The sequence below is a fragment of the Acipenser ruthenus genome, chromosome 3 (genome assembly GCF_902713425.1).
Source record: "Acipenser ruthenus chromosome 3, fAciRut3.2 maternal haplotype, whole genome shotgun sequence".
Taxonomy (NCBI): Eukaryota; Metazoa; Chordata; class Actinopteri; order Acipenseriformes; family Acipenseridae; genus Acipenser; species Acipenser ruthenus.
Window position 1 is genome coordinate 80,228,889 of NC_081191.1, and position 27,474 is coordinate 80,256,362.

The 27,474-nt window shown below is 35.5% G+C and overlaps 1 protein-coding gene across 8 annotated transcripts in view; it reads left to right on the top strand.

Moving 5' to 3' along the window:
- LOC117394428 (nuclear receptor coactivator 2-like) overlaps positions 1 to 18,378 on the top strand; it is a 102,329-nt gene extending 83,951 nt beyond the window's left edge. For 2 of the 8 annotated variants that reach the window (XM_059017273.1, XM_059017274.1), the window contains 10 exons: positions 1,236 to 1,460; positions 2,144 to 2,273; positions 3,526 to 3,742; positions 4,449 to 4,739; positions 5,452 to 5,529; positions 6,061 to 6,520; positions 10,365 to 10,542; positions 11,862 to 12,060; positions 12,239 to 12,337; positions 14,684 to 18,378. In XM_059017273.1, the coding sequence (XP_058873256.1) occupies positions 1,236 to 1,460; positions 2,144 to 2,273; positions 3,526 to 3,742; positions 4,449 to 4,739; positions 5,452 to 5,529; positions 6,061 to 6,520; positions 10,365 to 10,542; positions 11,862 to 12,060; positions 12,239 to 12,337; positions 14,684 to 14,695 (1,889 nt within the window). In that variant the 3' untranslated portion in view covers positions 14,696 to 18,378. Of the gene's footprint in view, positions 1 to 1,235; positions 1,461 to 2,143; positions 2,274 to 3,525; positions 3,743 to 4,448; positions 4,740 to 5,451; positions 5,530 to 5,681; positions 6,007 to 6,060; positions 6,521 to 10,364; positions 10,543 to 11,861; positions 12,061 to 12,238; positions 12,338 to 14,683 lie in introns of those variants that run through there. The other 6 variants (XM_059017276.1, XM_059017277.1, XM_059017275.1 and 3 more) reach the window with 6 other exon arrangements.
- The last annotated feature ends 9,096 nt before the right edge of the window (positions 18,379 to 27,474 follow it).

Below are 27,474 nucleotides of genomic sequence, written 5' to 3' on the forward strand. Positions count from 1 at the left end.
TCTTCAGCAACCTTACCTTGTTAGCTGAGTTTGGCTGTTCCTCACCCAGTTTTATTCCTCCTACACAGCTGTTTCTGTTTCAGTTAATGATTGTGTTTCAACCTACATATTGAATTGATGACCATTAGCACCTGTTTGGTATAATTGTTTAATCATACACCTGACTATATGCCAACAAAATCCCTGACTGTGCAAGTGTACCTAGAAGAATTGATGCTGTTTTGAAGGCAAAGGGTGGTCACACCAAATATGGATTTGATTTAGATTTTTCTTCTGTTCACTCACTTTGCATTTAGTTAATTGATAAATATAATCTATTAACATGTCTATTTTTGAAAGCATTCTTACTTTACAGCATTTTTTCACACCTGCCTAAAACTTTTGGACAGTACTGTATATGTATATGTATATGTGTATGTGTGTGTGTGTATATATATATATATATATATATATATATATATATATATATATATATATATATAGTTTTTTTGTTTTGTTTTTTTAAACAGTTCTTGTTAACTGTAATTAGCAGAGGCTTTCTCCTTTAGTGGAAGGAGAAAGGATTTCCCCAGACTGAGGTTCACCTGAAATAAACGAGCATCGGAAACTTCCTGTCTGTAATTTCCCTCTCTTGTTAATTGAATAGCTTATCTTACCATGATTCCCTGCATTTCAGGGGGAAAAAATCCTTTAATCTGCTTCTGCACCTTTAGTCTCATAGTAGAACACAAAAAATATATAGTTTTTAAAATCAGAAGGAATGATCTGTAGTATAATATGGGCATTTGTTAAACATTTGTTAACAAGTGCAATGACTGCTGTTATATTCCGAGGGTTTCTTACCTTGTTTGGAAAGTAAAGACATTGACGTACAATACAGCAAAAGTGATTCACTTCCTGAGGAAGGAAGCAAAGGGTTACCCGCACACGACTTGACCCTCCCCTTTCCCGGTTTTACTGTCACAGGAACCACATAACATACACCTCTTTGTCAAAAAGTTTGCAGTGTGTTCGAGCAGACGGCTGAAGCTACCACTATGTAGAGCCTGCTATTCTTGCACTGACACTTGCCACCTTACTGTACATGCACATGTAAACCTGTATGTAGCTCTGGCTTGACAGAAATGGGGCCAAGTCAAAAAAACAACTGAATTCTGTCAGTTCATCTCAAACCTATTTTAGAGGATGTTTTTGCTGCTGTGGGCTGGATCTCAGTTTTGTGGATTTTTATACAGGGATGCTCGGTGGTAACCCTCCGAGAGCCAACATGCCGTCGGGAGACTGGGGGCCCCTGGGCGCTGTCGTCAACAGCACCAACTCAGCAGTGTCCGGCACCATCAACAGACCAATGCAGCCAGGAGCTGGAAGCATGGTCCGAAACACGGCGCCAGGGGTCTCGATGAGACCCAACAGCCAGTCTGGCCCGAGACAGATGATGTCGTCTCAGATAATGGGTATGGGTAAGCTGAAACCATTCTTTACTTTTACTTTTTTTTTTTTTTTTTTTTTTTTTTTTTTTTCAAACTAGGATATATTGTGTGAATTAAGATACTTTGTAATGTTGTGAAGAAACATCACCAGCATCATTCAAATAAAGGTTGACAAATGCATCTATGACTAGATTGGGTACAGTATGGTGTTGGTTAGAAGACCGAAACGTGTACCGGTAGTGGTCTTTCTTGTAGTAGTTTTATAAGGTACTGAAACGCAACCACCAAATCATAGCTATTTCACTTAATTTTGATATATACATTAATATACACACCTCAAACATAACCCTGCATATAATTTTACTAGAAACTACAAGACTTTATCTGCAAAGTAATGTTCAAATAATTAACTAAATTATGTTTTACTACAATTAAGCTTATACAATGTAAATCAATATAATACTTAAGTTGCATTGCATTCAAATTCAGGATACAGAAGAATGATAGAGTTGTATGTTTTGTATATTGCTTGTATCAAGCCAATAAACACAAATATTGAACCAATAAACACAGATATTATTTACAGTACTATTCCTTTTAACATCCGTTTGATTTGATATTATACTGTAATTGTTGTGTCCGAGTTCACTTTTTGTATAATGAATAGTGTCTTTTGGAATCTGATACCAGTCTTTATTATCCTCTCAAACTAGCCCAACCTGATCTGGATATGGGAATGTCGGGTCCCCAGTTTACCCAGCAGCAGGTACCACCCAATCAGACTGCACCTTGGCCAGACAGCATGCTGCCCATTGAGCAGGGGCCCTTCGGGAATCAAAACAGGTAATGGATAGCCTAAGGAATGAATCAAAAGACACTTAGGATACCCAAGAACCAGGGTGAGCCAAGTACCTCACAGAGTAAAAGCATGGAAATCCTGTTCATTCAAGGTAATTTTGGTCCAGTGACTTAAGAACACTGATGGTCCCAGAGAAGGAATGAATCCATGTTTCTCTTCTGTATTTTGTTACATATATATGTGCACATTTTAATGTATTTTCCACTGTAAGAAAATGAAGCTATTTAAGTAGTTATTTTAGCATTACCTTTCTATATAGATACATAGTGCTAAAACTTGACATATATCCCAGTTTTACCAAGTGAAAGATAAGAGGTGACATTGTTATAAGCTGCAGGCTACACAGTGTTGCAATGTTAGGTTTACATCTTAACACTGGCAATTGGCATACTCATCATCTCAAATGTTTTAGCAATTAAAGGAGCTTAGTCATTCTGTTGACAGTCATGCAGACGTTTACATTGCAGCTACAGGGTGAAATCATTTGTAATGCAGTGGTGCTCAAAGTGGGGGAGTGTGGAGAGTCAGTAAGGGGGTAAGACTATGACTAAAGGGCCAGTTCTCTCTCAGTTTGCACACCACTGCTGTAATGTATACTCGTATAGTATTCACATATTATTAATACAGGGCTATAACAACTTCAGAGCCCTCTGGTATAATAAATAGAAAATCAAATGTCTTGTTGTAAAACAATGCTAGGATGATGTGTGTTTGAATGTAAACACAATTTATAGAAAACAAACAAAACAAATAACCAACAATATTCCCTGTTTGTCGACACCTCCCTACCCACTCATTGTTTCTGTTAATTAGGGTTTTTTTATACCTGGTTTTGAGAGAAAACTTTTTTTTTTTATTTGATATATAAATTGGAGCCAGCTTTAAACCTAATTTACAAGCTTACTCAACCTAGCTCTGTATGTCTACAGACAGAAACTTTTGACCTGTTTCAATTTTGTTTTAAAATGTCTGAGTCAAGTGCTTTCCAAAGCCGAGGAATCAGTTCTCTTCAAGAGACTAGCAAGTTCACAGGGAGGAACTTGGCCAGGCAAAAGTAACTTCCTCTTTAAGAAGTTCTTTGTTTTTAAGTTCTGGTTTTTTTTTGTTTGTTTGTTTTTTAATGCACATTGATTCTTCCTGAATTCTTGTTTGCGGAGGTGGATATTTAGAGGAAAGTTATGTAGGCAGCTCAATCTAACACTCCCCCCCCCCCCCATGCCTTGTTTGTTCCTCCAGACAAGCCTATAACAGCTCCCAGGATGATTTGCTGTGCACGCCTGCTACCACAGAAGCCCTGACAGATGAAGGCACTCTGCTCAATCAGCTCTACTTGGTACTAAAAGACTTTGACGGCCTGGAGGAAATAGACCGTGCTTTGGGGATACCTGCGTTGGTCAGCCAGGTAATCTTTAAACCTGCGCTTCTATGTTCACGTGAAATCTGCAGCAAAGAGGTATGTCCCTACATTAGTGCACTGGAGGTAAAACATTTGTGCTTGTGCAAAACTAAATGTGTTTGGGGCCCCTTTCTTTCTCACAGCTTAAATAGCAGCAGTGGTAATTTAGATTGTTCTGCCCAAATGTGCAGGCATTACATTATGCAGTTGTGCATGTTTAATCAGCTTGTTTTATTAATTGGTTGATTTTCAAATATTTATCACCTCCAATTTTTTAATACATTTTTCTTTTTTTTTTTTCTTCTAAAAAGGCAAGTTTTTATGTGCACTAAATGCCAGTACAAGATAGCGTATTTGTTGCAACTGTTAAGAGGGAAGGGGCCATCTTCAAAACTATTTTAGATTTAAATCTGTCAACATTTTCAACTACAATTTTTAATCTCCATTAAGAAATTAAAATCATGTTTTGCATGATGGGTGATTTTACATAGAGGACAACCACACTAACACTTGAAATGGGTTTAACGTGATCACCAGCAGTACTGACTGTGTGGTTGACAGGGGGGTTGATTTTTAAGGACTTTATGGAGCCAAATTTCCACAAATCTGTTGACATTATTTAAATAATAAGCACAATATGCAATTTAATTTGCTTTTAATTCATGTTAAACAATTTACTTCATGTATTTATTGATTTATTTAGTTGATTTGATGTTAAAGCGTGGCCTGAAACAACACACTGTTTGTTGATGTCACTCCACAGAACCAGGCGGTGGACCCTGAGCAGTTTCCAAGCCAGGACCCCAGTATGATGCTAGAGCAGAAGCCTCCTATTTACAGCCAGCAGTATTCTGCTCCACCTCCCATGCCCCAGGGAAATTACCCTCCCATGCAGGATGCCAGTTTTCACCCCCTGGCCAATCAGATGGGCCAGAGACCTGGCTACTCAATGTTGCGTATCCAGACAAGGCCTGGGCTGCGGCCCACCAGCATGGTGCCTAACCAACCCAACCAGCTGAGGCTTCAGCTTCAACACAGACTGCAAGCACAGCAGGTAGTGGACAGTTCTGATTCTGGATCTCTTTATTGCCTTCTGTGTCCTCCTGAACCCACAGGGATCCAGGTCTTCTACAAGCAAATAGTTCAGGAAGTCATATTGTTTCATTTACTGTTTACCTGACAACAGAGGGTGTTAGGCTAACCTGTTTCAGAATCCATTATAACAAGGCAAGTAATGCATAAATAAACTGACAGTGTTAAGAATAAAATAAACTATACACCTGAAGTCCCCTGAGCAGAATTAGTAGGTGTAGTGTGTAGCAGCACCGTGGAACATAGTCTTGACTACCACCTGCTGGTGCAAGGAAGTATAACATGGAGTTTTGGAGCAATGCACTCCACATTAAATTCTAAAGGGAAAAGGGAGTATTTTTTGTGTATATACATTAGATGGGACATCTTCCTGTATATCATAGTGATTACATATTACAATCTCTACTTTTAATATATTATACAGGCCAATAAAATTCAGATTATTTTTATTCAAGCAGATGTTAAAAAGACAAGCTGTGTTAAACCATTAAAATATATTTTAACATTATTGTGTTAAACCTCTAAAATATCTTAACATTAGATCTGTATGGTTTGTTTAAATACATTTATGTCTGTCAGAATATCTGTCTAAATTATGGTAAGAAGCATATGTGTGTGTGTGTTTTTTTTGTTTGTTTGTTTTTTTTATATATATATTTTGTTATTATTTTAAGAACCGTCAGCCACTGGTGGGTCAGCTCAACAATGTCTCCAACATGAACCTACCTCTAAGACAAAACGTACCACCCCAGGTTAGTATGACACCCTGTTTAGGTAGTTGTTATATGTATTGCAATCCTCTGTAGCTCTATAAAGCAATCAATGAAATGGGTGTCAGTTGAGAGAGTACTTCAATCTCTATGCCAGTTGTGATTCTAGTTTCTCATGGGTGCATGTCCCCTAGGAACCAGCCTACGAGCAAGACAAAGCATTTCTCACAGGCAACTGAAGAACCAAACATGTGTGACTAGTGAAAAGTGACTGTACCCAGGACCCAAGGAAACAAGGGGGCATATTTTCAAAGCATTACTCTTTAATTCAGTTTTATTAAATTATTTTAAAAGGAGAAAAACACCTTTGTTGTACAAAACTAGCACTCAGGTTTTCTTCTCTCATTTTTTGTCACATTAGTATGGAATTTTTTCAACAAAAAAAGACGACGTCTTGTGCATCCTAATGTGTAATATTACTTCATTTAATAAATGAATAGTGATAAAAGGGAAGTCTTTGTTTGTGATTGCCTCTATTTATTTATTTATGTATTTATGTACCCTCTCTCTCAGGGAACCATCAATGCTCAGATGTTGGCTCAGAGACAGAGGGAGCTCTTGAGCCAGCACCTGCGCCAGCGCCAACTCGAGCAGCAGCAGCGGCAGCAACAGCAGCAGCAGAGAGCCATGATGATGCGGGCGCAGGGCCTCAACATCCCGCCCAGCATGGCAGCAACGGCCTCTGGTGGCATGCCGGGCACCATGAGCAACCCGCGGATCCCTCAGGCAAACACACAGCAATTCCCATTCCCTCCAAACTACGGTACTGGACTTAAATCCCCACCACCCTCCACCAGCCCTTTCTCCCCAGTGTCTCCCAGCCACCCTGGGTCACAGCTCCTCTCACTCAGCTCCTTGCATGGCTCCCAGATGAGTCTGGCTAACCAGGGAATGATGGGAAATATGGGAGGACAGTTTGGGCCTGTAATGAGTCCCCAAATGCAGCACAATGCCTTCCAGTTTCCCAGCTCAGGTACTACCTTTTCTGAGTGCTTTGATTTATATTTTTATATATATATATATATATATATATATATATATATATATATATATATATATATATATATATACATACATACATACATACATACATACATACATACATACATAAACACACATACATAGTCAATTGTCGTTAATACGGATTTCAAGAGACCAACAAAAAAAAAAAATGTTTTAATAGGGATCTAAAGCCAAATGCATACTGTCAGATTGTAATGAAGTTACAGTAACACTGAAATCAATTTTCAATTAGAGAACAATGAAAAGTATTATAAATTTAAAAGTACTGTGTGTTTTATTGAGAATGCAACTGAAAGTGAACTTTTAAAAAGTATACATTGCAAATGAACTGCCATTGAAACCTGCATGTCGCATTCTGATCACAGGCATTTTTTAAACCACAAACAAGGTGTCCTCAACATCGGGGTATTGAGCAAATCAGAAACATTGACGACTTGCATCCACAGTTTGCTGTTCATAAGCCTTTTTTTTTTTTTTTTTTTTTTTAGAAAGGTTGACAAAGTGTGGGAATGGTGAAATCTGTAACAGCATCCTTCGTTCTCTTGTACGCTAGGACAGTGCACGTTTTTGCGTGAGCACAGTGGCAACTCAAAATGCATCATAGGATCAGTAGTCCACAAACAGCACCAAAATACAAAACGGAGGTGCTAATGTGGATGCAAGTTAATACATTTCCAAATACCATTTACACTCAGTGGCTCAAACTAGGGCATTTTCATTTTATTCACATTTTTCTTCCCTGGGAGGGCTTCAAAATAATTCGCACTAACAGGGAATTTGTGTAAAGCAAATTCTTACAATAAGAAGTAATTTACAATAAGCGACTGATAAATTTAGCCAGGACCTTGTAGAAAATTCATTCTATCAAGAAATGTGTCTAACCCGCGTTCGTTTTAACGAGAATTGACTGTATATAGATATGAATGACTGTACCATAATATACTGGCGTAACAGTACTTCTTTTTTTTTTTTTTTTTTTTTTGGTTTCGGGCAACAAAAGCGATTTCAAAACTTAAATTCCAGCAAACAGATTGTCTTATATTAAAATATACAAAGCATATATACGTTTATGCTTGGTTCTAAATATTACAGAAAATTGATCTGAGGCTAATAAGCCTGTATAAATCGGATCATGTCATTCATGTCATGTGATGGGTATAACTAAACCAATTGGCTGTTGCTTTTACTTTTGGTGCGGAGCTGTTGATTTTTAAATGAACGTATCTAATATCACATTTAACCTGATCTGTCCCACTCCGTTTTTATCCATGTGATGCTACTAAAACTTGCACGTGTCATGCTGTCTGAGGTGCTTGCTGTTAACAAAGGATGCATCTTGTTTGCTAAGGAGCCTAACCAACCCTAGTATGTTTGCTACCTTTTTAGACTCAGAATATGTGTATAAAAAGTTAACTCCATACGAGCTGAAACGGGTGCTAAAGGTAAACCAAACATCTCTTGTTAAATCATTGAGTTAGAAGCTTTGTGGTTTCATTAAACCTGCTCCGACATGAGTTCTGTAACATTGTAACAACTAGTTGCTGAAAGTTTTACAGGTTTCACTTTTATCTTAAGTAGGCCCCTTTCTCTTGGCTACCAAAAATGTGTTATTTCAAGAATGAAGTTCAGAACAGCCTACAATTCAGTTATTTTTTGTTTGTTTCTTTTAAGTCCATGTTGAGAATGTCAGCTCTATTGGTGTTTCCTTTAAAATCTGTATAATCAGTATAATAAAAATACAACCACAAAAGTGTCATATGAAACCTCCTGCTGCAGCAGGTAATGGCAAGAATTCACACTGGTGATAGAGTGGCAACATGAAGTTTATGACAGGATTGTAAACAAACTGGCAAGTTCTGGTTTCTGAAGTACAGCTGTAGAAAACATATAAGAGTAAAACGTTGTTCAGTCACTAGGAATAATATTTGACAAGAAAATGCAACATTATTGTGGGACGCTACAATTTATTATTTTTATATATATTTTTTTATTTAAATTAAACCTGCTCTGTGCAATGATCACTGTGAATGTATTTGGACAAACTCTAGCAGTATATTAACATATTCATGGCAATTTCATTTTTATTCTTTTGAAACATACACCTCCCATAATATAGCCCACATAACATTTATCAATTCCAGATTTTTTTTTTTTTTTTAATGAAACAATATTATGTTAAATTCCATATTGGCACTTCATGTACAAAACAGTTCCATACAAAGTTTGCCGGCGAATCAAAACCACATTATGCTGCTGTGTTTACCATTGTTGAGTGCGTTTTAACATTTTATATTCCAAAAGCAGCGCAAGGTATGTAATCACTTCCGGTAGGACAAAACAAGGGTCAGCTAGACTCTGCTTTGTGGCTTTCCTTTTCATGAGAATCAAATCCAGAACGTCATGGTACTACGGTTTGGTACATTACAACACTATACCTGGTTGTGTTACAGCATGAATGTTAGTATACTGCGGAACACCACGGCTGAGTTCGGTGGGAGTCGTATTTTTGTTCCTGTATTCAGATTTGATTATGCCCAGTGTAAAATTGCAGACGTCTTATTCAGGGATGGAAATAAGACAGTGTAGCAATTTGATCCCTTCCAGGTTTTACTATGAGTTTTTAATAAATTGATCTTGTTAACTATAAACTGGGGATAATCAAGCACATAATAAAACATGGAATGTTTGAAACCGTTATGCAATAGGAGTCTTATTTTCGTTCCTGTTACTCCTCATTATGGCCAGATCATTTTCAGCTGACTATGATAGTGTGTTGGAAACTAAAAAGGTTTATTGACTCGGTAGGCAGTCTTAAATCCCTAGCATCATTTAAATATTGTGTTTTAGTTTCCTATGTGTGAATTCAAAACCGTGTCCAGCATGACACAGAAACTTTATCTTGTAGCAATGTGACCGTACATGTACGCTGTTCCATCAGCGCTCTGTGTTGTGACAACTAGATGACCAGTTAAGACTTGTACAAGTGAAATGATGCTGCGCAAGGCCAGACAGACGGTAGTTGGGAATCACCAGCAACTTTCATTGAAATCAAAAGAAAAGATAACATTTGATGTTAAAGTCTTCTTTCCAGCCGCACTTTTACTACTACCCTTGTGTGTAGTTGAATTTTGATATTTATTACTATTTTGCTATAGATCAGCTCTCTCTTCACTTGTCATAACTTATTGGATAACCCCTTTGTTTCTTTACTCCTTACTATGAGTTAAGTTCTAAACACATATAATGGAAAAATAAATTTGATATCCTGTGTAGTTTTGTGAAAGCATTTCCATAAATTTTTACATGCACTAACATTTTTCAAAATAAGTTTATCTTAATACGGTTAACATTACACATAACTGTTTAAGTGAAACACAGTAGCCTGCTCTTCTTTTTAGTGTTGTCAATGACAGGTTTAATAAGGGGTGCTGTAACTGTATGCAAATTTCCTGTCAATAGTGGTAGTACACTGGCTCCCCGTTAGATGACGCTAATGATATAGTAAATGTAAATGCACAGCTGATGGGATTTAAGGAATTATTTTGTTAGCTAAAACCACTGTAATTGATTTTCCAATCACTTCTAGGGCAAATTTAAAATGATTTTTCTGCCACTTTGTAATGTTGTGGCACGCAGGTGTTTTTGTCTAGTGTGTTGCTCAACCCTAGCACCATAACTAGTGTAAAGTTTGGTCTCTCAATGTGATAAACCTGTGGGTTGTAGAGCAGGAGCTACTGTAGAGGTTGGTTTATCCATGCCTTGCGAGGCTTCACAGGCTGTTCGTTTGCTTTCAGGGATGAATCAGCAACCTGACGCAGGATTTGGTGGAGCTGCTGCCCCTCAAAGCCCCCTGATGTCACCCAGGATGAGTCACGCTCAGAGTCCCATGATGCAACAGCCCCAGGCTAACACAACCTTCCAGTCATCGTCTGAGATGAATGGATGGCCACAGGGGAATATGAGTGGAAACAGGTAAATTCCTCCGTGAGTGAAACAAGCAAGATGAATACTCTCCATATTTACACTTTACTTGAAGGGGCTTTTAAAATATTATTCATTAGTCGTCATTTCACTGGCCTTCAAAATTCAGACGAAAGGATTATTTTTAGATTTTATTATCCCTGCAACAAGGATATAGTGGTGGCTCATGCATGTATGGGTGTACATGTGGATCTTTATAATCCAGGTCTGGCACTGGAACATGAAACATGAAACAAGTAATTTGATTGGTGGAGCAAGGTTCCAGCTGTCCATATTTTGGATGGATACGGACAGACTGGAGCCTTGTCACATATTTCACTGTGCTGCCTCACAGAATTTAAAGTACTGTTAACCATCTTGTTTACAGTTACAGATGTACAGTAACTATAAAACTGAGTGACCAATTACCAGCAAATAAATCCCAATTACATGAACTGGAAGATAGCAAAATGAAAAAAAAAAATAATAAAAAAATAAAAAAAATCGCTGTCTTTCTGAGTCGGTACTTTCTGAGTGCCGACACAACTCCGCCCCCTTGTGTATTTTTTCAATGGCAATGTGCACAAAAATAAAGATGTACTTACTTTTGCATGTTTAAATTTAATTAATTTACTCAGCGTAACTTAGTGTGTAGTTCAAAGTTATAAATGGGACTACTTTATTGGCGTAAGGATATTTAATTAAGAAAATCCACTGTTTGACCTAGATTATAAATGCAATAAGGCCCTTCAGACCTCGGGGCGTTGTGCGGAACGAGAGAAGTCAAGTGCCTCCACCCCCCCCCCCCCCCCGAGAAGTCTATATATTCGACGTATAGCGACACCCTGTCGGGCCTTATTGCATACATATATTAAATGAACTGCAGAGAATAAATACATATATTTTTAATATAGGGGATCTGGAGGGCAACAATAAAGACAATTACCACAAACGGTTACAATTTTTAAAGAAAAACAGGGTGTCCCATTTGGCATTATACTGGAACTCAAAACAAACAAGCACAACAAAATACTAAACTCAGGTCAGAATGACAGCCATGAAATCTGTAGTTTAAAAGTAGTAGCAGGTCATAGGAACCACCAGAGAGTACACTTCTCTAGTGCCAACACAATATTCATTCAGTAGACTTCATCAAGACTAGCTTAAAAAAAGAAAGAAGCACAAATATACTCGAAAGGAAAAAAAAAAATCAGAACTCACATTTTATAGTATAAAATGGGGGAAAAGGTGAGGCTTCAGTATAGGGGGAGTACTTAGTTAATTGTTCTTTTCTGTTCAAGTTCAATTATGTTTCTTTCTTATTTTGTTAGCATGTTTTCGCAACAGTCGTCACCTCAGTTTGGGCAACAGTCAAATGCCAGCATGTACAACAACAACATGAACATCAATGTGTCCATGGCAACAAACTCCAGCAGTATGAACAACATGAACCAGATGTCGGGGCAGATCAGCATGACCTCAATGACCTCGGTGCCTACATCAGGGTTGTCCTCCATGGGTCCTGAGCAGGTAAGAGATGCAGCCTTTACTGTAACATGGGCCTCCTCTAAAAATGGGGCATACAAAGACCATCTTTGACTCTTTAACAATACACATATTTAACCTAAATTATTCAAGTTTAAAATATTGTATGCAATATCTTGCAACTGTCTTTTTTTAATGTGATGCTTTACACTCTTTATAACAGGTGAATGATCCTACAGTGAGGGGAGGAAACCTCTTTCCAAACCAGTTGCCTGCAATGGATATGATTAAGCAGGAGGGTGACGGGTCTCGGGTGAGAAATGTGAATAACACTAAATAAGGGGAAAAAAGGACATATAACTTATGGGTTGCTTTGTTCTATCTTGGCCAGCCCCTATGCTTTTGTGTTTTATGTTCTAAATGTCTTTGTCTAACCCATTACAAGTTGAAGGCTTTCTAAGTGAATGCCTACACTTTATTGTGAATAATTTACTATAATGAGTTTTTGTAATTCTTCTAACAGTAATGATGGCAGGCTGACAACGCAAATCTTAAAATGGTGCTGTAATTAGTAGCATGCACTTAGCGCAAGGCTGGTTTTGTACTTGAGGAGGCAATATGTTAAAGGACAAATCCATTCAGACTTCTGGACTGTATGCCTGTATATAAACCAGACAGAAATGACTGAAACTGTACGACTAATTTGATACTTGTGTATTGATTTTTCAACCTGGATCGTAGTGGGCTAAGTAAACTCTTTCGGACCTAAAGTATGCTTTGCAATGCTACATGGGGGGGGGGGGGGGAGGGGGGGGGGGGGGAGATAAATACCATCTCCAATCTTATTACAACAAACAAACATGCTTTAAGATTTTTTTGAAGACTATTTCACTATTTTTTTTAATATGTTATAAATCTGCAGTTATTTCAACTGCTAATGTCTTGTTAAACCATTTTGATGTTGACTTCATATTTCACAATTATGTAAAATCTAATGGTACTAAGATGGCTGTTATGTTGTGGTCATGTGTCTTTAGTTTCTGGATGATAAAGATCTAACTCTTTGAGATAATGGTATGCCTGGCACACAGCAGTGTTATATGATTCTCTACAGCTATAGCCAAAAGTTTTGCATCACCCAATAGAATTAACAACTTTTGCTTCATAAAGTCAAATGAAACCTGCTGAATAATGTTACGTTAACATACGGAATTACATACCGCTTTGTAGTTTTCTATATACTTAATGAAAAACTGACATTTAAAAATGTGACATTTTGAAATCTAACGTGAAATACTGTACTACTATTATGGCTTCCGGTAGACTTTTGTGATAGCACTTTGTAGTTTTGTTGAGTGCATGGTGTTATATAAAATACTAAATTATGTTCATACAGTTTTTTTGTTTTTTTTTTCCTAGGTAATGCAAAACTTTTGGCTATAGCTGTAGGTTTAGTTTAATCATGTACGTTTTGTAGCAGTTTTTTTTTTTTTTTTTTATTAAAGCTGCCACTGCCACACAACCTTATTTCTCTGAGACATTTTGAAGTCGTGACTTCATACCTGCAGGTCTATAAATGTGTTGGTGACTAGGGCCAGGGCCACGTGTTGAAAGAAATTCACTTCTAGAATAAAATACAAAATTGATTTAATCGATTTTAGTCATACTGTTGGTTTTGCTGCACGTAACTCTACACTACCATGTCTGTGTAAGGCAGTTTCTGGGGAAGAGGGCAGCGTTTTGGGGTGTGCCCTAAAGCTCCACCACCCTTAACAAATGCTGTCCCTTCCTTTTTTAACTTGGTTCATACAGATGGTATATAAGAGATTTAGATCTGAAGAACACTGCTATTAAAGCTTTTAAGCCTCATAAAACGGGATGAATATTTAACAGTAGAACAACCTTTTGTAATGTGAACCAATCTAATACTGGATTAAGAGTTCTATAATAACCTTACCAGTTGTAAATAATAGTACTTGATTTATATTCCAAGAGTGCTATTGTAACTAACTGTGCTAAATAATTGATTGTATGTCCATTAGTGAGGCTTTGTTTATATTAACAATCAGAACAGGGAGGGATATATGCCTAAACAGAGTCCTGTTTTTAAGACCTGGATTAATCTCACTGGGGTGTAGGTTTGTTTTAAACATGTATTTACACAAAATACTGCACAATGCATAGCTTGGACTGCTCTAATTACTAGTTGTGTTTTTGATTTTGGTGTGGTTTCTTTTAAAAAATATCAACAAGAGTAAGCTTGTTTTTATTTAGATGATGATAATTATGTAACTATGTATAATGTATTATGAGAAATGTTTGTTCCAGAAACCAAACCATGCAAAAGTTGGGATAAGTTGGTGAGGGAACGCCTGATTTACAGGGCTAGGTTGATATTTATCTTGGTATGGGTAAATCGAAATCTTGAGTACAATAGCTCATAACTCTATACTACTGTACATGCATTTAATTTTGTAAAAATCTACAATTTTTCAAAAGAGAAGCATTTAATAGGACTGTTTTGGAATATTACTGTTCTCATACTGTTAGCAATATTATTGCAATACCAAATTGTCATGCATCAAAATATTTAAGTTATGTATAAAATGCTTACTTTAAATGTATTTAACTTAACTAATCTTTTTTTCTTTCTTTTTTTCATCTACAGAAATACTGTTGACCAACACCACTGCTGGGCCCTCAAAACATTTCCTGACAATTCAGTGTACTGTCAGTATTTAACAAGTTGACATTTATGACAACAAACCAACTAACCAACTGGCTGATGAATAGCTTTGCCAGGCCTGCTCGTGGTAGGCTCCGCAATCAAAAGGATCTGAAGATTAAGGGGATAAAACAAGAACAACAAACAAACCCTGTTACCAAACATCACAAAGTAGCAACCTCACCTTGCTTGGTCTCAAGTAAGCGAACTGAAAGCCAGTCAGCATGTTCATCGCATTCACCGTAGTGTGACTTAGGTCTCCCCTGAACAACAAACTGATAGTGGCAACAGAATCCTTGTCAGATGAATGTATTCCTTTCTGGGGAAGATGGCCATCCTCTTGTTCTATTTTTCAATATACACGGTTTGCTTTTCTCTCCTCTGTCTTTCTCTCATTTCTCACTTTCCTCTTGCTCTAATGGGGTGAGAAGGCTTTTTTGTCAGAATTCTTCACCGTATTTGAGACTTAAGCCTTTTGCTTGGCAGGGTTTGTTGTATGAAAAATAAGAAACTGTGTAAACTGTAGGGGTTAATAAATGAATTAGCGAGAGGTTATAAAAAATTAATGAGTTTTGTAAAAATTGTTTATATTATAAAGCCAGACCTATGTAGTCAACAGAAAGGCTGATTTTATCTATCTATCTATATATATATATATATATATATATATATATATATATATATATATAAATAAAATTCCATTTTTTTTGTTTTTATCCAGTACTATGGTTTAAAAAAAAAAAAAAAATGCCTGAAAAGGGCACTTGTTTTTTTTGCAGTAAGACCCCAGAATGGTCCTATCTGAATTATACTCCCATAAATGTTGGTCGTTATCATTTTGTCAGATAAACAGTTTTAGTTTGGTTAAAAATGCCCTCATAGATTGGCAGAAATGTGCTCCTGTTTTAGAGTAGTTCTGAATATATCCAAACCTTTAAAATCATGTCCTAATATCTGGTCTTAAAATTGCAATGTTGTGTCCTGTTGGGAATGGCATCCAGCACATGGAGATTATGTTTCAGATTGTGCCAAGGAGGGGCATCACATACATCAAAGAGGCTCCACTTCTATTGGCACAGCTATTGAAAACAAATATACAATGTATAGGTTATCACTTGCTGTGAATAGAATAAACTGGAGGGGGGAGGAGGAGGAGGAAAGAAAAATAGCCATAACTCAAATTTCTTGTTTTTTTGTTTTTTTTTGGGGGGGGGGGGGGTTATTTTTTTATTTTTAATTTTGGGGGGGGGGGATTTTTTTTTTAACTGTCATTTAGAGTGGAGTGTTTAGAAAAAAAACTACTAGGTAGACAACTTTACTGTTCTGGTGTATGTAACCAAGCAATAACTATTACTTGAGAATCTTTGTTTTACAATTTTGTACATTTTATCTTTAGGCAAAATTTGTCCTGCAGTTCACTTAGAAAAAAAGGTACTTCAGTATTAATTGTAGCTACCTTTTAACTCTGTGCTTCAGATTAAGGGTGTTCTTGAATAATCGTTGTCTGCAGTACTACTCTGAGGAGAGAAAAATGTGTTGTTGATGATTTAATATATTTATTTTCTAGTAATTTTGATTATTTTCTAGAAAATCACATCCCCGCCTTTTTAACAAGTCATGAATAAATGATTTCCCCTCTTTTCTGTTCTTTTTTTCATTGAGTCCAGTCCTGCTGGGCTAGCCAGAGAGGCCAGAAGTATATATGCCTTTTTAGTGTGAAGATAATATGTGAATAGTGTAGGAGATAGTATCCTACAAACCAATATTGTTTGAAATGTGGTCTCAAGTTATATAGATTTCATAATTTATTTCAAGTTTTTCTTCTTTTTAGAGGCCTGCTCAAGTGAATGTATAACCCAGAATGATCTGATTTAAAAATGATATTAAGACTTGTGAGAAATAAACTTCACCTGATTGCTCACTGGGCTTATTTATTTCCCTATTTCTCTTTTTCCGGCTTTATATATGTATTTTTTTATTTTGTTTTATTTTAAATGAAAAGGGTGCTTATTTGAATTAAGGACACCTATGAGTTGGTCAATCCTCATTTTTAGCTAGGTCGTTATAGTTGTGATATTTGGCCCATTGCTTTTCATAAGAGAATAAAAAATAGCATGTCATTGATCATGTTCTATTGGTGATTTGTATGGTGTCATAGTTAGTTAATCAAAAATGAACTAACTTCATAAAAGGCAGTATATATTTTATTTGCCAGTGCAACTAATCCACATATGCAACCATGATTCCTTCAGCGACTTCCCTCCCTCTTCATTAGCTGCAATTCTTTCGGTGGTTCCGTTTCCATATGTACCAGTATGTTGGTGGTATAAGCATAGCCATTCCATTGTAAAACTGTACATTATATTTCTTATTGTTGTGGAAATATATCTACCATTAGTGGTATGTGGCTTTATTAAGTTTTCCTTTTCACTTTGAGGTTCTAATGTGGGAGGGGCTTGTTGCACCTTTGGTAACATCTGGAAGAAAAAAAAAAACGATGAACAATACTGTAGCTTATACTTTAGGTTCTCATACTGTACAGTGCATTTTTAAACACAAAATCAGTATATATGTACACATCAGCTGTGTGCTGTACATTACATTAACAAAACAACTATTGTTTTATGGGGGTTGGTTTGTAATATTTGCAGATAACCATCTTTTACTAAATTCAGTGCGTAAAAAAATATATATATTAAAAAAAAATACTTTAAGGAAAGAAAAACTATTTTAGAATAGTCCATTTTAGCATATGAACTGAATTTTCCAGCTTTGTCTGCCGAATCCAAAGATAACACTGTCAGTTTTAAAAACATAAGCCATGAAGTGTTGTGGTTAAAAAAACATTTTTATAGTACTTGTACAGGGACAGTTGTGACTGGGAAGCAAATACCACCTTTGCACACAAAAATAATTACAAGAAAAAATAGATCATACAGGCTTTGATTCAATTTACAAACTTTCTTGTTTTCTTTTGGATTTTGGAAAATTGTATTTGTTTTATATAGTCTGCCAATTTCATAGAACAGGTAAAAGCTCAATGTAAGAACCTCAAAATGCTAAACCTAGCATAATGCCTTAGATCTGGTTTTATGTCTTGTATATTCCTACAAAGCTGTCTGTTGTATTATATTTGTATAGTGAATTGTGTACAATATTGAATGAATGCATCCTCAATTGATATGTCTTTGTTGCTGGAAACAGACTACAGCCCTCTTGGCATATTCAGCCCATTTTTGCTGTTAATTTTCCATGTTTTGTCTGTGATCAGTTGTGGGTTATATTATTTGTACAATTGTTTCTCATTTAATGTCTGTATGAAAAGATGAGGCAAGGTTATAATCTAAGCAATATGTAAAATATATGGATTTTCTGGAGAAAGCTTAGTGTTGCAGGCTCAGAGATGTATTTTTCCAGTTGAGTTCACACTAAACATCACCTTGTTCACCTGCATTGATGTTTGTAATCCTAGTGTGAGCATTTTATGCAAAGTTAGATATATTGAGAGAAATTTAAACACATTTATGCAAGTTGTTGACTAATGCTTCGCTGATGCTATTTGCTATTTGATGTTAAATAATGCCATTGTAAATAAAGAATTCTGTTATTGCAACATTTAATAAAATGTTTTGACTGGGTTTTGCTTGGGTTTGCAGGTATTTCTCCACATTTTGCTACAGTACATTTAATGAAGAATCATCAGGACCTCGGTATTCTAAAACACTGCTTCTGGGATTCATAACAGTAATACTATTTTACAGTAGGACGCTAGTTAAGTGGTAATGGTGTGTCAACTAATTTGCTTAAAAATGGCCCCTATTCCCAGGTAATGTGTATAAGACCATTGTTTAAAGCTGAAAGTAATATCCCGATACCACATTAAAGTAAATTGGAGGAGGGAAAAGTCCTTTTTTTTTCCACGAATGTATGCAAAGCCTCAAATTCTAGAATCATTTAGTTGACATGAATAGGCCTTTAATTTGCCCGATGCTTGCCAAACCAATCAGTTATTCAATTGGTTGGCTTTTTTCCCAGTAGGCATTGCATTTACACTAACCTTCTAGAACATGAATATAAACGACTCAACAATACTGTAACTAATATGTGTTGGGTCAGTGGTAAATAAACAATGGACATTACTTGCAGTGCTATTTTCTTGTACTGTACAGTATATATCTGTATATGTATCCCCAATGATCTGTGTTATTGTTCATTTGAAACTAACCCTTTCTGCCTATTTCTCTTACATCACCTGGTAAGAAATAGAAGAAAAGTGCCATTCTATCATTTAGAGTAGCCGTGGCACAACCCTACATTTGCCATACATTTGGTCTTGTATATTGAGGTACAATATTTTTTCTCCACCCTTTAGTCTACACTGTCTCTGGATTTCATTTTTATCTTGACTTTAGAATTCCCTGTTCTGCATTAAATGCTCAAATATTCACCCTGATGATGCATTTTTCAAACCTGATTTTAATCCTGGATCTTTTTTCTCAGTACTAGCTCCTTAAAATAGATTTGAGGTAGATTAAAACATGTAATCTATATTTGAATCTGAATTAAATCACAGTACCTAGCGAATACAGTTTGCTTTTGGGGGTATTTTTCCACATTATGCTGCAGTACAGAAATTTAATGAAGACTGGTTAATAATCTGTATACTTAAAACACTGCTCCTGGGAATCGGAACATTAATATTATTTTATTGTAAACACTAGTAATATGGCAACAGCCCATCAACTAATTTGCTTTAAAAAGTGCTATTATCTGTAATGTGTATTATTGTGGGCATGGACACCCATCCCTCATCTATTTCTTCTGCGGAAGCTCCCCAGCTACTGGCAGCTTTTTCACTACCAAGGTGTACCTCACTTGAGTGCTCTTTTCAGCTTTGTGGTTGTTGACTCAAGACTTCCAAAAGGATCATCCATCTTAAATCAACATGTCGAGGAAACACGACATGGTCACTATAGCTCCTCCTGTTTAAAAAAAAAAAAAAGGAACTTTTTTCTACTTGCATTATTTTCTGTTTAATAATGACTTTAAGTTGCAAAATATTGATTAATGATCTATACACTGTGCAGTAAACGAGACTTCCAGATGATGTTTTCAAAAATAAAACTAAACAAAAAAACAAAAAAAAACATTGTTCTACATCAATTATGTTAATACATGAATGTCCCTAATGTGAAACAGCTACAGTATGTGAAAATCAAGTCCAGTCTCAGTCCATTTGTTCAAATCGTATTTAAAAAATGTATCTGTTCGTTCGATTTTTAGGTGTTCTATCTTTTCAGCTGTATACCGTTGGTGATAATTGTGACATTTGCCCAGTTTGGGTAATTCAACTCTGAACCTTTTAATATAATTTTAAGTGTTTAAAAAAAATAATAATGCAGATGAAATTATCATAACATGCAAAAAAGGTTAGTTTTTGAAAGGCTTATATCTTAAAAAAAAAAAAAAATATACGATTTTGTTTGAATCCTTTCACATGGGGGGAGTACCCAATCCGTAACCTGCAAGTCTATACGTCGTTTTTATTCACCACCAGTTTTCAACATGCAGAGTCAAAACACACAAACACTAACAAGACAAATAGTAGCCGATTATTTGTAACGGTGCTTGATAAAAGCGGGTGCAGTTATAGGCACAGACTGTCATACTTAATGCCGTGTTTAAAGAAAAATAACTGTGACTGTTGTCTTGCACACTGTAAACTCAGAACTGCCAGCCCTTCATACATAGACAAGTAAATTAGTATTTGTTTTTGGATTAACATTGAGCCGTTTTAGCTTCATTATGCAAAATAGTATTGCCTGTATGACCCCACAGTCCACCCTTGCGTTCTTAATGTAGATTATCAAGACAATTGCTTCAGAGACTTCATTGAAAATAATCTTTTAAAATGTGCTACAATTTACTAACGTACCATAGGTATTAAATAAATAGAAGAACACATTACTTTTGCATGTTATATATGCATTTAATTATATTCGTCGGAACTAAGTACAGATATTTAACAGCTTGAATATTTATACTCTTTAAATTATTTCTAAAAGCCTGGTGTGATTTCTCTACCCATTTAAACAAAATTGCATCGCCGTTTTATGATGTTTTAAATTCTTTCGCTCGCACGCATTATAAATGACCTCTGCACACATTCTCTAGAGTGAGAGAACCCTTTAATGCGTGTTTTGATTGAAGTAGTGAAACACAGAACTATTTCCTTCAGTAACCCACCCAGTCTGAGGTGTTTTAGCCGGCCCTTTTAAATACAGTATTTATCTAATATGTATGTATGTGTTTGTTTGTTTTATTTATTTTGGTATCTTCTTGTTTTTATGGTTTACGTATTTGTTGTGTGTCTCTGTGTGTGTTTTTAATTTCACATAATTACATTTACATTTAGGTATCAATTGTTGCAATACCACATAATTACATTTACATTTAGGCATCAACTGTTGCGATACATATTTACAATACAAGTAAATATATATTCTCAAAGAAAACCTGTTGATGTTATTATATAACAACCCCTGAGCTTCCACGTGCACCTGTGTTTCTTGGTTACAGCAGTTTGTTTTTTTTTTTTTTTTTTAATTTAGCACGGTAGGTTTGTGAATATGGCCCAAAATCCTCCGAATGGGAAGGAATTGCATCCTTTTGTTGAACGATGTTCATTTCAGACTTACTTTTTTTTGTTGAGAATTATCTTTTGAATAACGCCATTATTCATAGTTTAGTTAATATTGTAATAATAATAATAATAATAATAATAATAATAATAATAATAATACATTGTTTTGTGAAAACAAAATTGATTAGGAAATTAAACAACATCAGGTACTAAGGGATGGGTGTCCCCGGTTTGTTGATGCAAACACAAATAGTTTTTTTTGTTTGTTTGTTTGTTTTTGTTTTTAAACTCAGAACACTCCTGGAACATTCATGTCAACCATGGGAAGAAATGCTCATATCGCCTAATAAAGACGCAATCAATAATTCAGCACTGACAAAGAACAGACTCTGCTTTTATTTACAAGTCACCGATTCGCGTAACTGCTGCAATCTATTCGAGGCTGTTTAATTATTTATACTTGTATTGTTAGGAGCTATTGGAAAAATATTGCGCATTTCTATATGCAGTCCAATGTATATAGGTTGTAGTGAGTATAAGTACAAGGGATTTTGTCAATGGACACAGTTAAGAATGTGGAATTACATAGGCCTGTATTTGCAACAGCGTTCTTATTTATTCCGTGTGTGTGTATCGAAAACAAAGATCTGTTTTGCAATTTTGCTAATTTTAAGTAATGTTCCTGATTGTTTAAAGATGGAGCTCACATAAAAAAATTGGTTGTAAAGTAGGAAAAATACCTTCTAATTAGCAAAATATCAGTGGGGCTTAAACTTGATTCGATACACCTGGGGGGGGGGGGGGGAGAGGGGGGGATAATAATGTGGCAATATACCAATTTTGTTAAAAGTGAAACAACTTCCATAGTTGCCTATATATTTAATTTTTGCCGTCACCTGTAAGGAAAATTCCTACAGACCCTTGTCCTTTCGCTTTACATTAACATATTTAAAATTCAAGCCGCATTCACGACTGTGTTTTGTTTCGGTTTACTGCTTTATTAATAACCACGCGTATTTTCTTTGTTTTATTTGAACTCATTTTAACTTTTATTTATTTATTTATTTCAGGAAATCCTATTTTAATTGTATTTTTTTTTTCACTATCACAGTAGTATGTATCGCTGCTACTACGACTATGATAGAAAGTTAGTGGTAGTTGAATAAGCACAAGTGTCACACATTACGGATACAGAAAGCCTTGCTGAAAGAATTACCCAATGGATGAATGAAATGTATTCAATGAAATACCTGTACAAATACATTTGACTTTTATTCGTGATTTCAGTGTTGCACTGACTGTATTTTGTATTGTGTTTATTGTATTTATTTTTACTCGAATCTTGCTGTTTCATATAGACATTATCAGAGATTTAAAGTAAGCAAGTGATATCAGAAAGTAAGCAAGTTCTGTATTGGTAGGAACTTGAACAGGAAGAGACGCACCACAAAACAAAAAAGTCAGTTCAGTGTAATTATTAATTTACGTACAAGACATCGAAGCTGTTTTTAATTAGGTCTATCTTTCTGCAAAAATACGTGTTCAAAGATTACATGCAAAATACCAAAATGCAAGTACCGCCACGAGACCACAGAGAGGCAGTGAAGTGAGACCTGTGCCACGAGAAAGGACGTGTACTGCATTATCAGAGTGAAGTGAGACCTGTGCCACAAGAAAGGACGTGTACTGCATTATCAGAGTGAAGTGAGACCTGTGCCACAAGAAAGGACGTGTACTGCATTATCAGAGTGAAGTGAGACCTGTGCCACAAGAAAGGACGTGTACTGCATTATCAGAGTGAAGTGAGACCTGTGCCACAAGAAAGGACGTGTACTGCATTATCAGAGTGAAGTGAGACCTGTGCCACAAGAAAGGACGTGTACTGCATTATCAGAGTGAAGTGAGACCTGTGCCACAAGAAAGGACGTGTACTGCATTATCAGAGTGAAGTGAGACCTGTGCCACAAGAAAGAACGTGTACTGCATTATCAGAGTGAAGTGAGACCTGTGCCACAGAAAGGACGTGTACTGCATTATCAGAGTGAAGTGAGACCTGTGCCACAAGAAAGGACGTGTACTGCATTATCAGAGTGAAGTGAGACCTGTGCCACAAGAAAGGACGTGTACTGCATTATCAGAGTGAAGTGAGACCTGTGCCACAAGAAAGGACGTGTACTGCATTATCAGAGTGAAGTGAGACCTGTGCCACAAGAAAGGACGTGTACTGCATTATAAGAGTGAAGTGAGACCTGTGCCACAAGAAAGGACGTGTACTGCATTATCAGCATAGCATTTAAATCACTGATATCGCGACAATAGCCGACACAAAACAGCATTGAAACCAACACAACCATATGATTCCAAATGCAGCGTTTCATATTTGGAAGAGGTTGCCTCTCTATGGTCTGACAGTATGCCCAGTTAAGGAAAACACACTTTTCTTTTGTCACATATGAATAAGAACAGCAGTTTGTTAAAGTCTATATTTTAAACAAATTGTCCTATCCATAAACACATATGTTTTTTTTTTTTGGTTATTTTTTTATATAACTTTCCATGTTGCCAGACGTTGACTGATATGATACAAATGACAGCTGTGTGCTGCAACCCTCGTGTAATCATGTTGGCAAGTTATTGAACAGTTCTTTTTAAACGTAGAATCAGTATCTCAAAGGACTACAGAACTGTCAAAATAAGCTTCCCATTATGGTTTAATTCTACACAAGCAGTTTAATACGAGTCGCTTTCCTATAGCTAATACATATCATTTAATTGATATATGATTTTACAAAAAAAAATATGTGTGTGTGTGTGTGTATATATATATATATATATATATATGTGTGTGTGTGAAAAAAGAGAAAAGTATATTTCAGGTACTTCAATTATCAGGACGTTTCGGACTAAGTCCTTCATCGGCTCAATTTTGTATTCAGCAGATGAAGGACTTGTAGCCCGAAACGTCCTGATAATTGATTTGTAATAAATTATTCTACCTTTTTAAGTACCTGAAATATCCTTTTCTCTTTTTTCTTTTTTCTTATTGATCATTTTGGTACACAGCAGTTTTCCTTTTTCTCAAACTTTATATATATATATATATATATATATATATATATATATATATATATATATATGTGTGTGTGTGTGTGTGTGTGTGTGTGTGTGGTTTAGAATATATCAAAATTATGGCATAATAATCGGTTTCAACTCACGCAGTACTTATAAATAAATACAATCAAACAGGAGGCCGGGTTTGACTATTTTGTATGAAAGGTGAAAAAAAAAAAAACCCACTAATAAAAGCTGCAATCGAAAAGCTTCGTAATGGCTCCTAGCGGCTGTAAACGATACAATATTAGACTAATATTGGGTGCAATATTACAACTGCATTCAGGGCGAAAAAAAGATGTTTAGAAGAACATAATTACAATTACGACATTGATTTTACCATGATAACAGCAAATTGAATATAACAATGCTCATAATGAGACAGAGGTAAATTAAAGTTTTTATTTATTTATTTATTTATTTATTTATGATTCACTTTTAGTGGGTGCTTAATTTGTGACAATTCCTTTAACAGTAAACAATCCATTGGTTAATACGTATTAATATAATACAAAATCATGTCCTTAATCAATAATTTATTTAAGCAGCAATCTACGCTCTCTACATTCTAAACCAAATGTTTATGAATAAACATAAATCATATGCTACAGACTTTAAACACGTTAGGGTTGTTTTAGGTGCGTCTATAAAGTACATTCTCAGATAATAAAAAAAATAAAAATAAACGCTTGCATAAAATGTAGTTCAATTCTTAAATATTTGAATTACAGTGTATTTAAATAAATAAACATATAAATACATTTTATTTTAAAGCAAAAACAAATTAAAATATCATCCCATGTATAAAATTACAGTAAGCCTATCATAATAATTTGTCAACATTTGAATTAGCATTAGGGAGCTACAGATCATGAGAAGGGTTATGATTTTCGATGTGTCAGCATATTTGCCATAACAGGCCAATAAGAAGAAGAAGAAGAAGAAGAAGAAGAAGAAGAAGAAGAAGAAGAAGAGATGTATTATTATTATTATTATTATTATTATTATTATTATTATTAAAACTAGAAAGTACAAAAATGGTTTTGAAACCCATTCATTTCTAGAGCAGAGTTAAAAGGACTTTGTTTCCTAGTCGATCGGTTGTAAACCGTAATACATTTAAAATAAATTAATTATATATATATACACACACACATATGGAAAATATTCGATGAAGAGAATGTAATAAAACAAACGGCTATATGTTATTATTATTATTTATTTCTTAGCAGACGTCCTTATCCAGGGCGACTTACAATTGTTACAAGATATCACATTATTTTTACATACAATTACATTATTTCTTTACAATCAATTACTCATTTATACAGTTGGGTTTTTCCTGGAGCAATGTAGGTAAAGTACCTTGCTTAAGGGTACAGCAGCAGTGTCCCCCACCTGGGACTGAACCCACGACCCTCCGGTCAAGAGTCCAGAGCCCTAACCACTACTCCACACTGCTGCACAAACAGACCGACAACAGTAGAACTGCACAATACATTGTCTTGTGTTATTACTACTCTCTCAGTAGCACGAGCAGCCTTAAAGCTGGTTTTGTAACAACATTTACCAAAAGAAAATCGAGTTTGAAAGCACAGAAAAACAGGTTACTTTGGAATTGCGATGTTGCGATATGTAGGATGCACTAGAATAATAAATAAAGTCCGCATGTGATCAGTGGGAAGCAGATTAGTAATAATAGTGCGTTAAAGTGCTGTCCCCAGGGCCACACGCAGATGAGCTGGATGAACTGATTTCTGACCAATAGATGGGAAGAGGGAGGGGTGCATTTCCCTGGTCCCCCGTCTCTCAACACGTTCTCTTTTAACACCATCTGCCTTCAGTTTACATCGAGCAGGACACATGTAGCAACTCTTAAAAACAACGCTCCGCAGTGTCACCAGCACCGAGGCATCGCCTATAGGTATATAGGCTACTTACTACCTTTATGTCCAAAAATTATACAAAGACCAACGCGAATGGAAAAGAGCTCAATGAAGCGATAATCTGGAGTTTTCCTTAATTTACAAACACGTTTTTTTTAAAGAGATTGAAGAAAAAGGTAAGTGATCCTTTCAATTGGTATAATATTTATTTATATTAATTAGTCTTAAATGTGTTTTCTTTCTTTCTTTCTTTTTGTCATTATGTAAATATATCACAATATGATAAATGACACTAACTTTTTTTTTTTTAAAAACTTGTTTTCGTTTAAAACATTTTTGTAACATTTTCGTTCTTTTTGTCTCTGCATACGAGGATGATATTTTAGATAAAGAAATAAACCATTGAAGCTAAGTTTTGTAGCGTATAAAATCAATGCATGTGTCGGAAGGTATTTAACTCGACGCGGTCCCACTGCTTACCCAATGCTTACTGAAGGACTTCAGATGTCTTCATTATTGGTGACCTTTCCGATTGACCCGATGTTCTTTAATTTAAATGTCACGACCCTGCTTTGTTTAGATTATTGGCGGCTATTGATCTGGGCGATAATATCAAAATTATTAGGAATTAAGGTGAATTTAGTATTCTTTATCTGTAGATAATTCTAGTGTATATTTCCGTATTATTAAAGATACATAATTTTTTAAGTATTTCACACTAATATTGAACATATTTTACCGTAATTAAAAAAAAGAAAAAAAAAGAAAAGAAAACATGCCCAATATTAAGGTAAATGTACCGTAAGATTACGGTATTAGCGTATGGTCTTACAAAAAACTAAACAAATTAATTTAAGAAAGTCATTATGTATAATGTAATACTGAATTCAAGCTACGAAAATTAATTTAAACAGATTCAGCAACAACTGTATTTTAAAAGATTTATATTTATCAAAATGTATTGTACATCCGTGTTTAAACTTTTGAATAATGCTTCTGATCCTCAAAGCTAAACAATAAAGACCATCTTGCTAAATGCTAATGTTTTTATTGTTATTATTTCATATAAAATACAGTTTTCCCACGTATTTTAA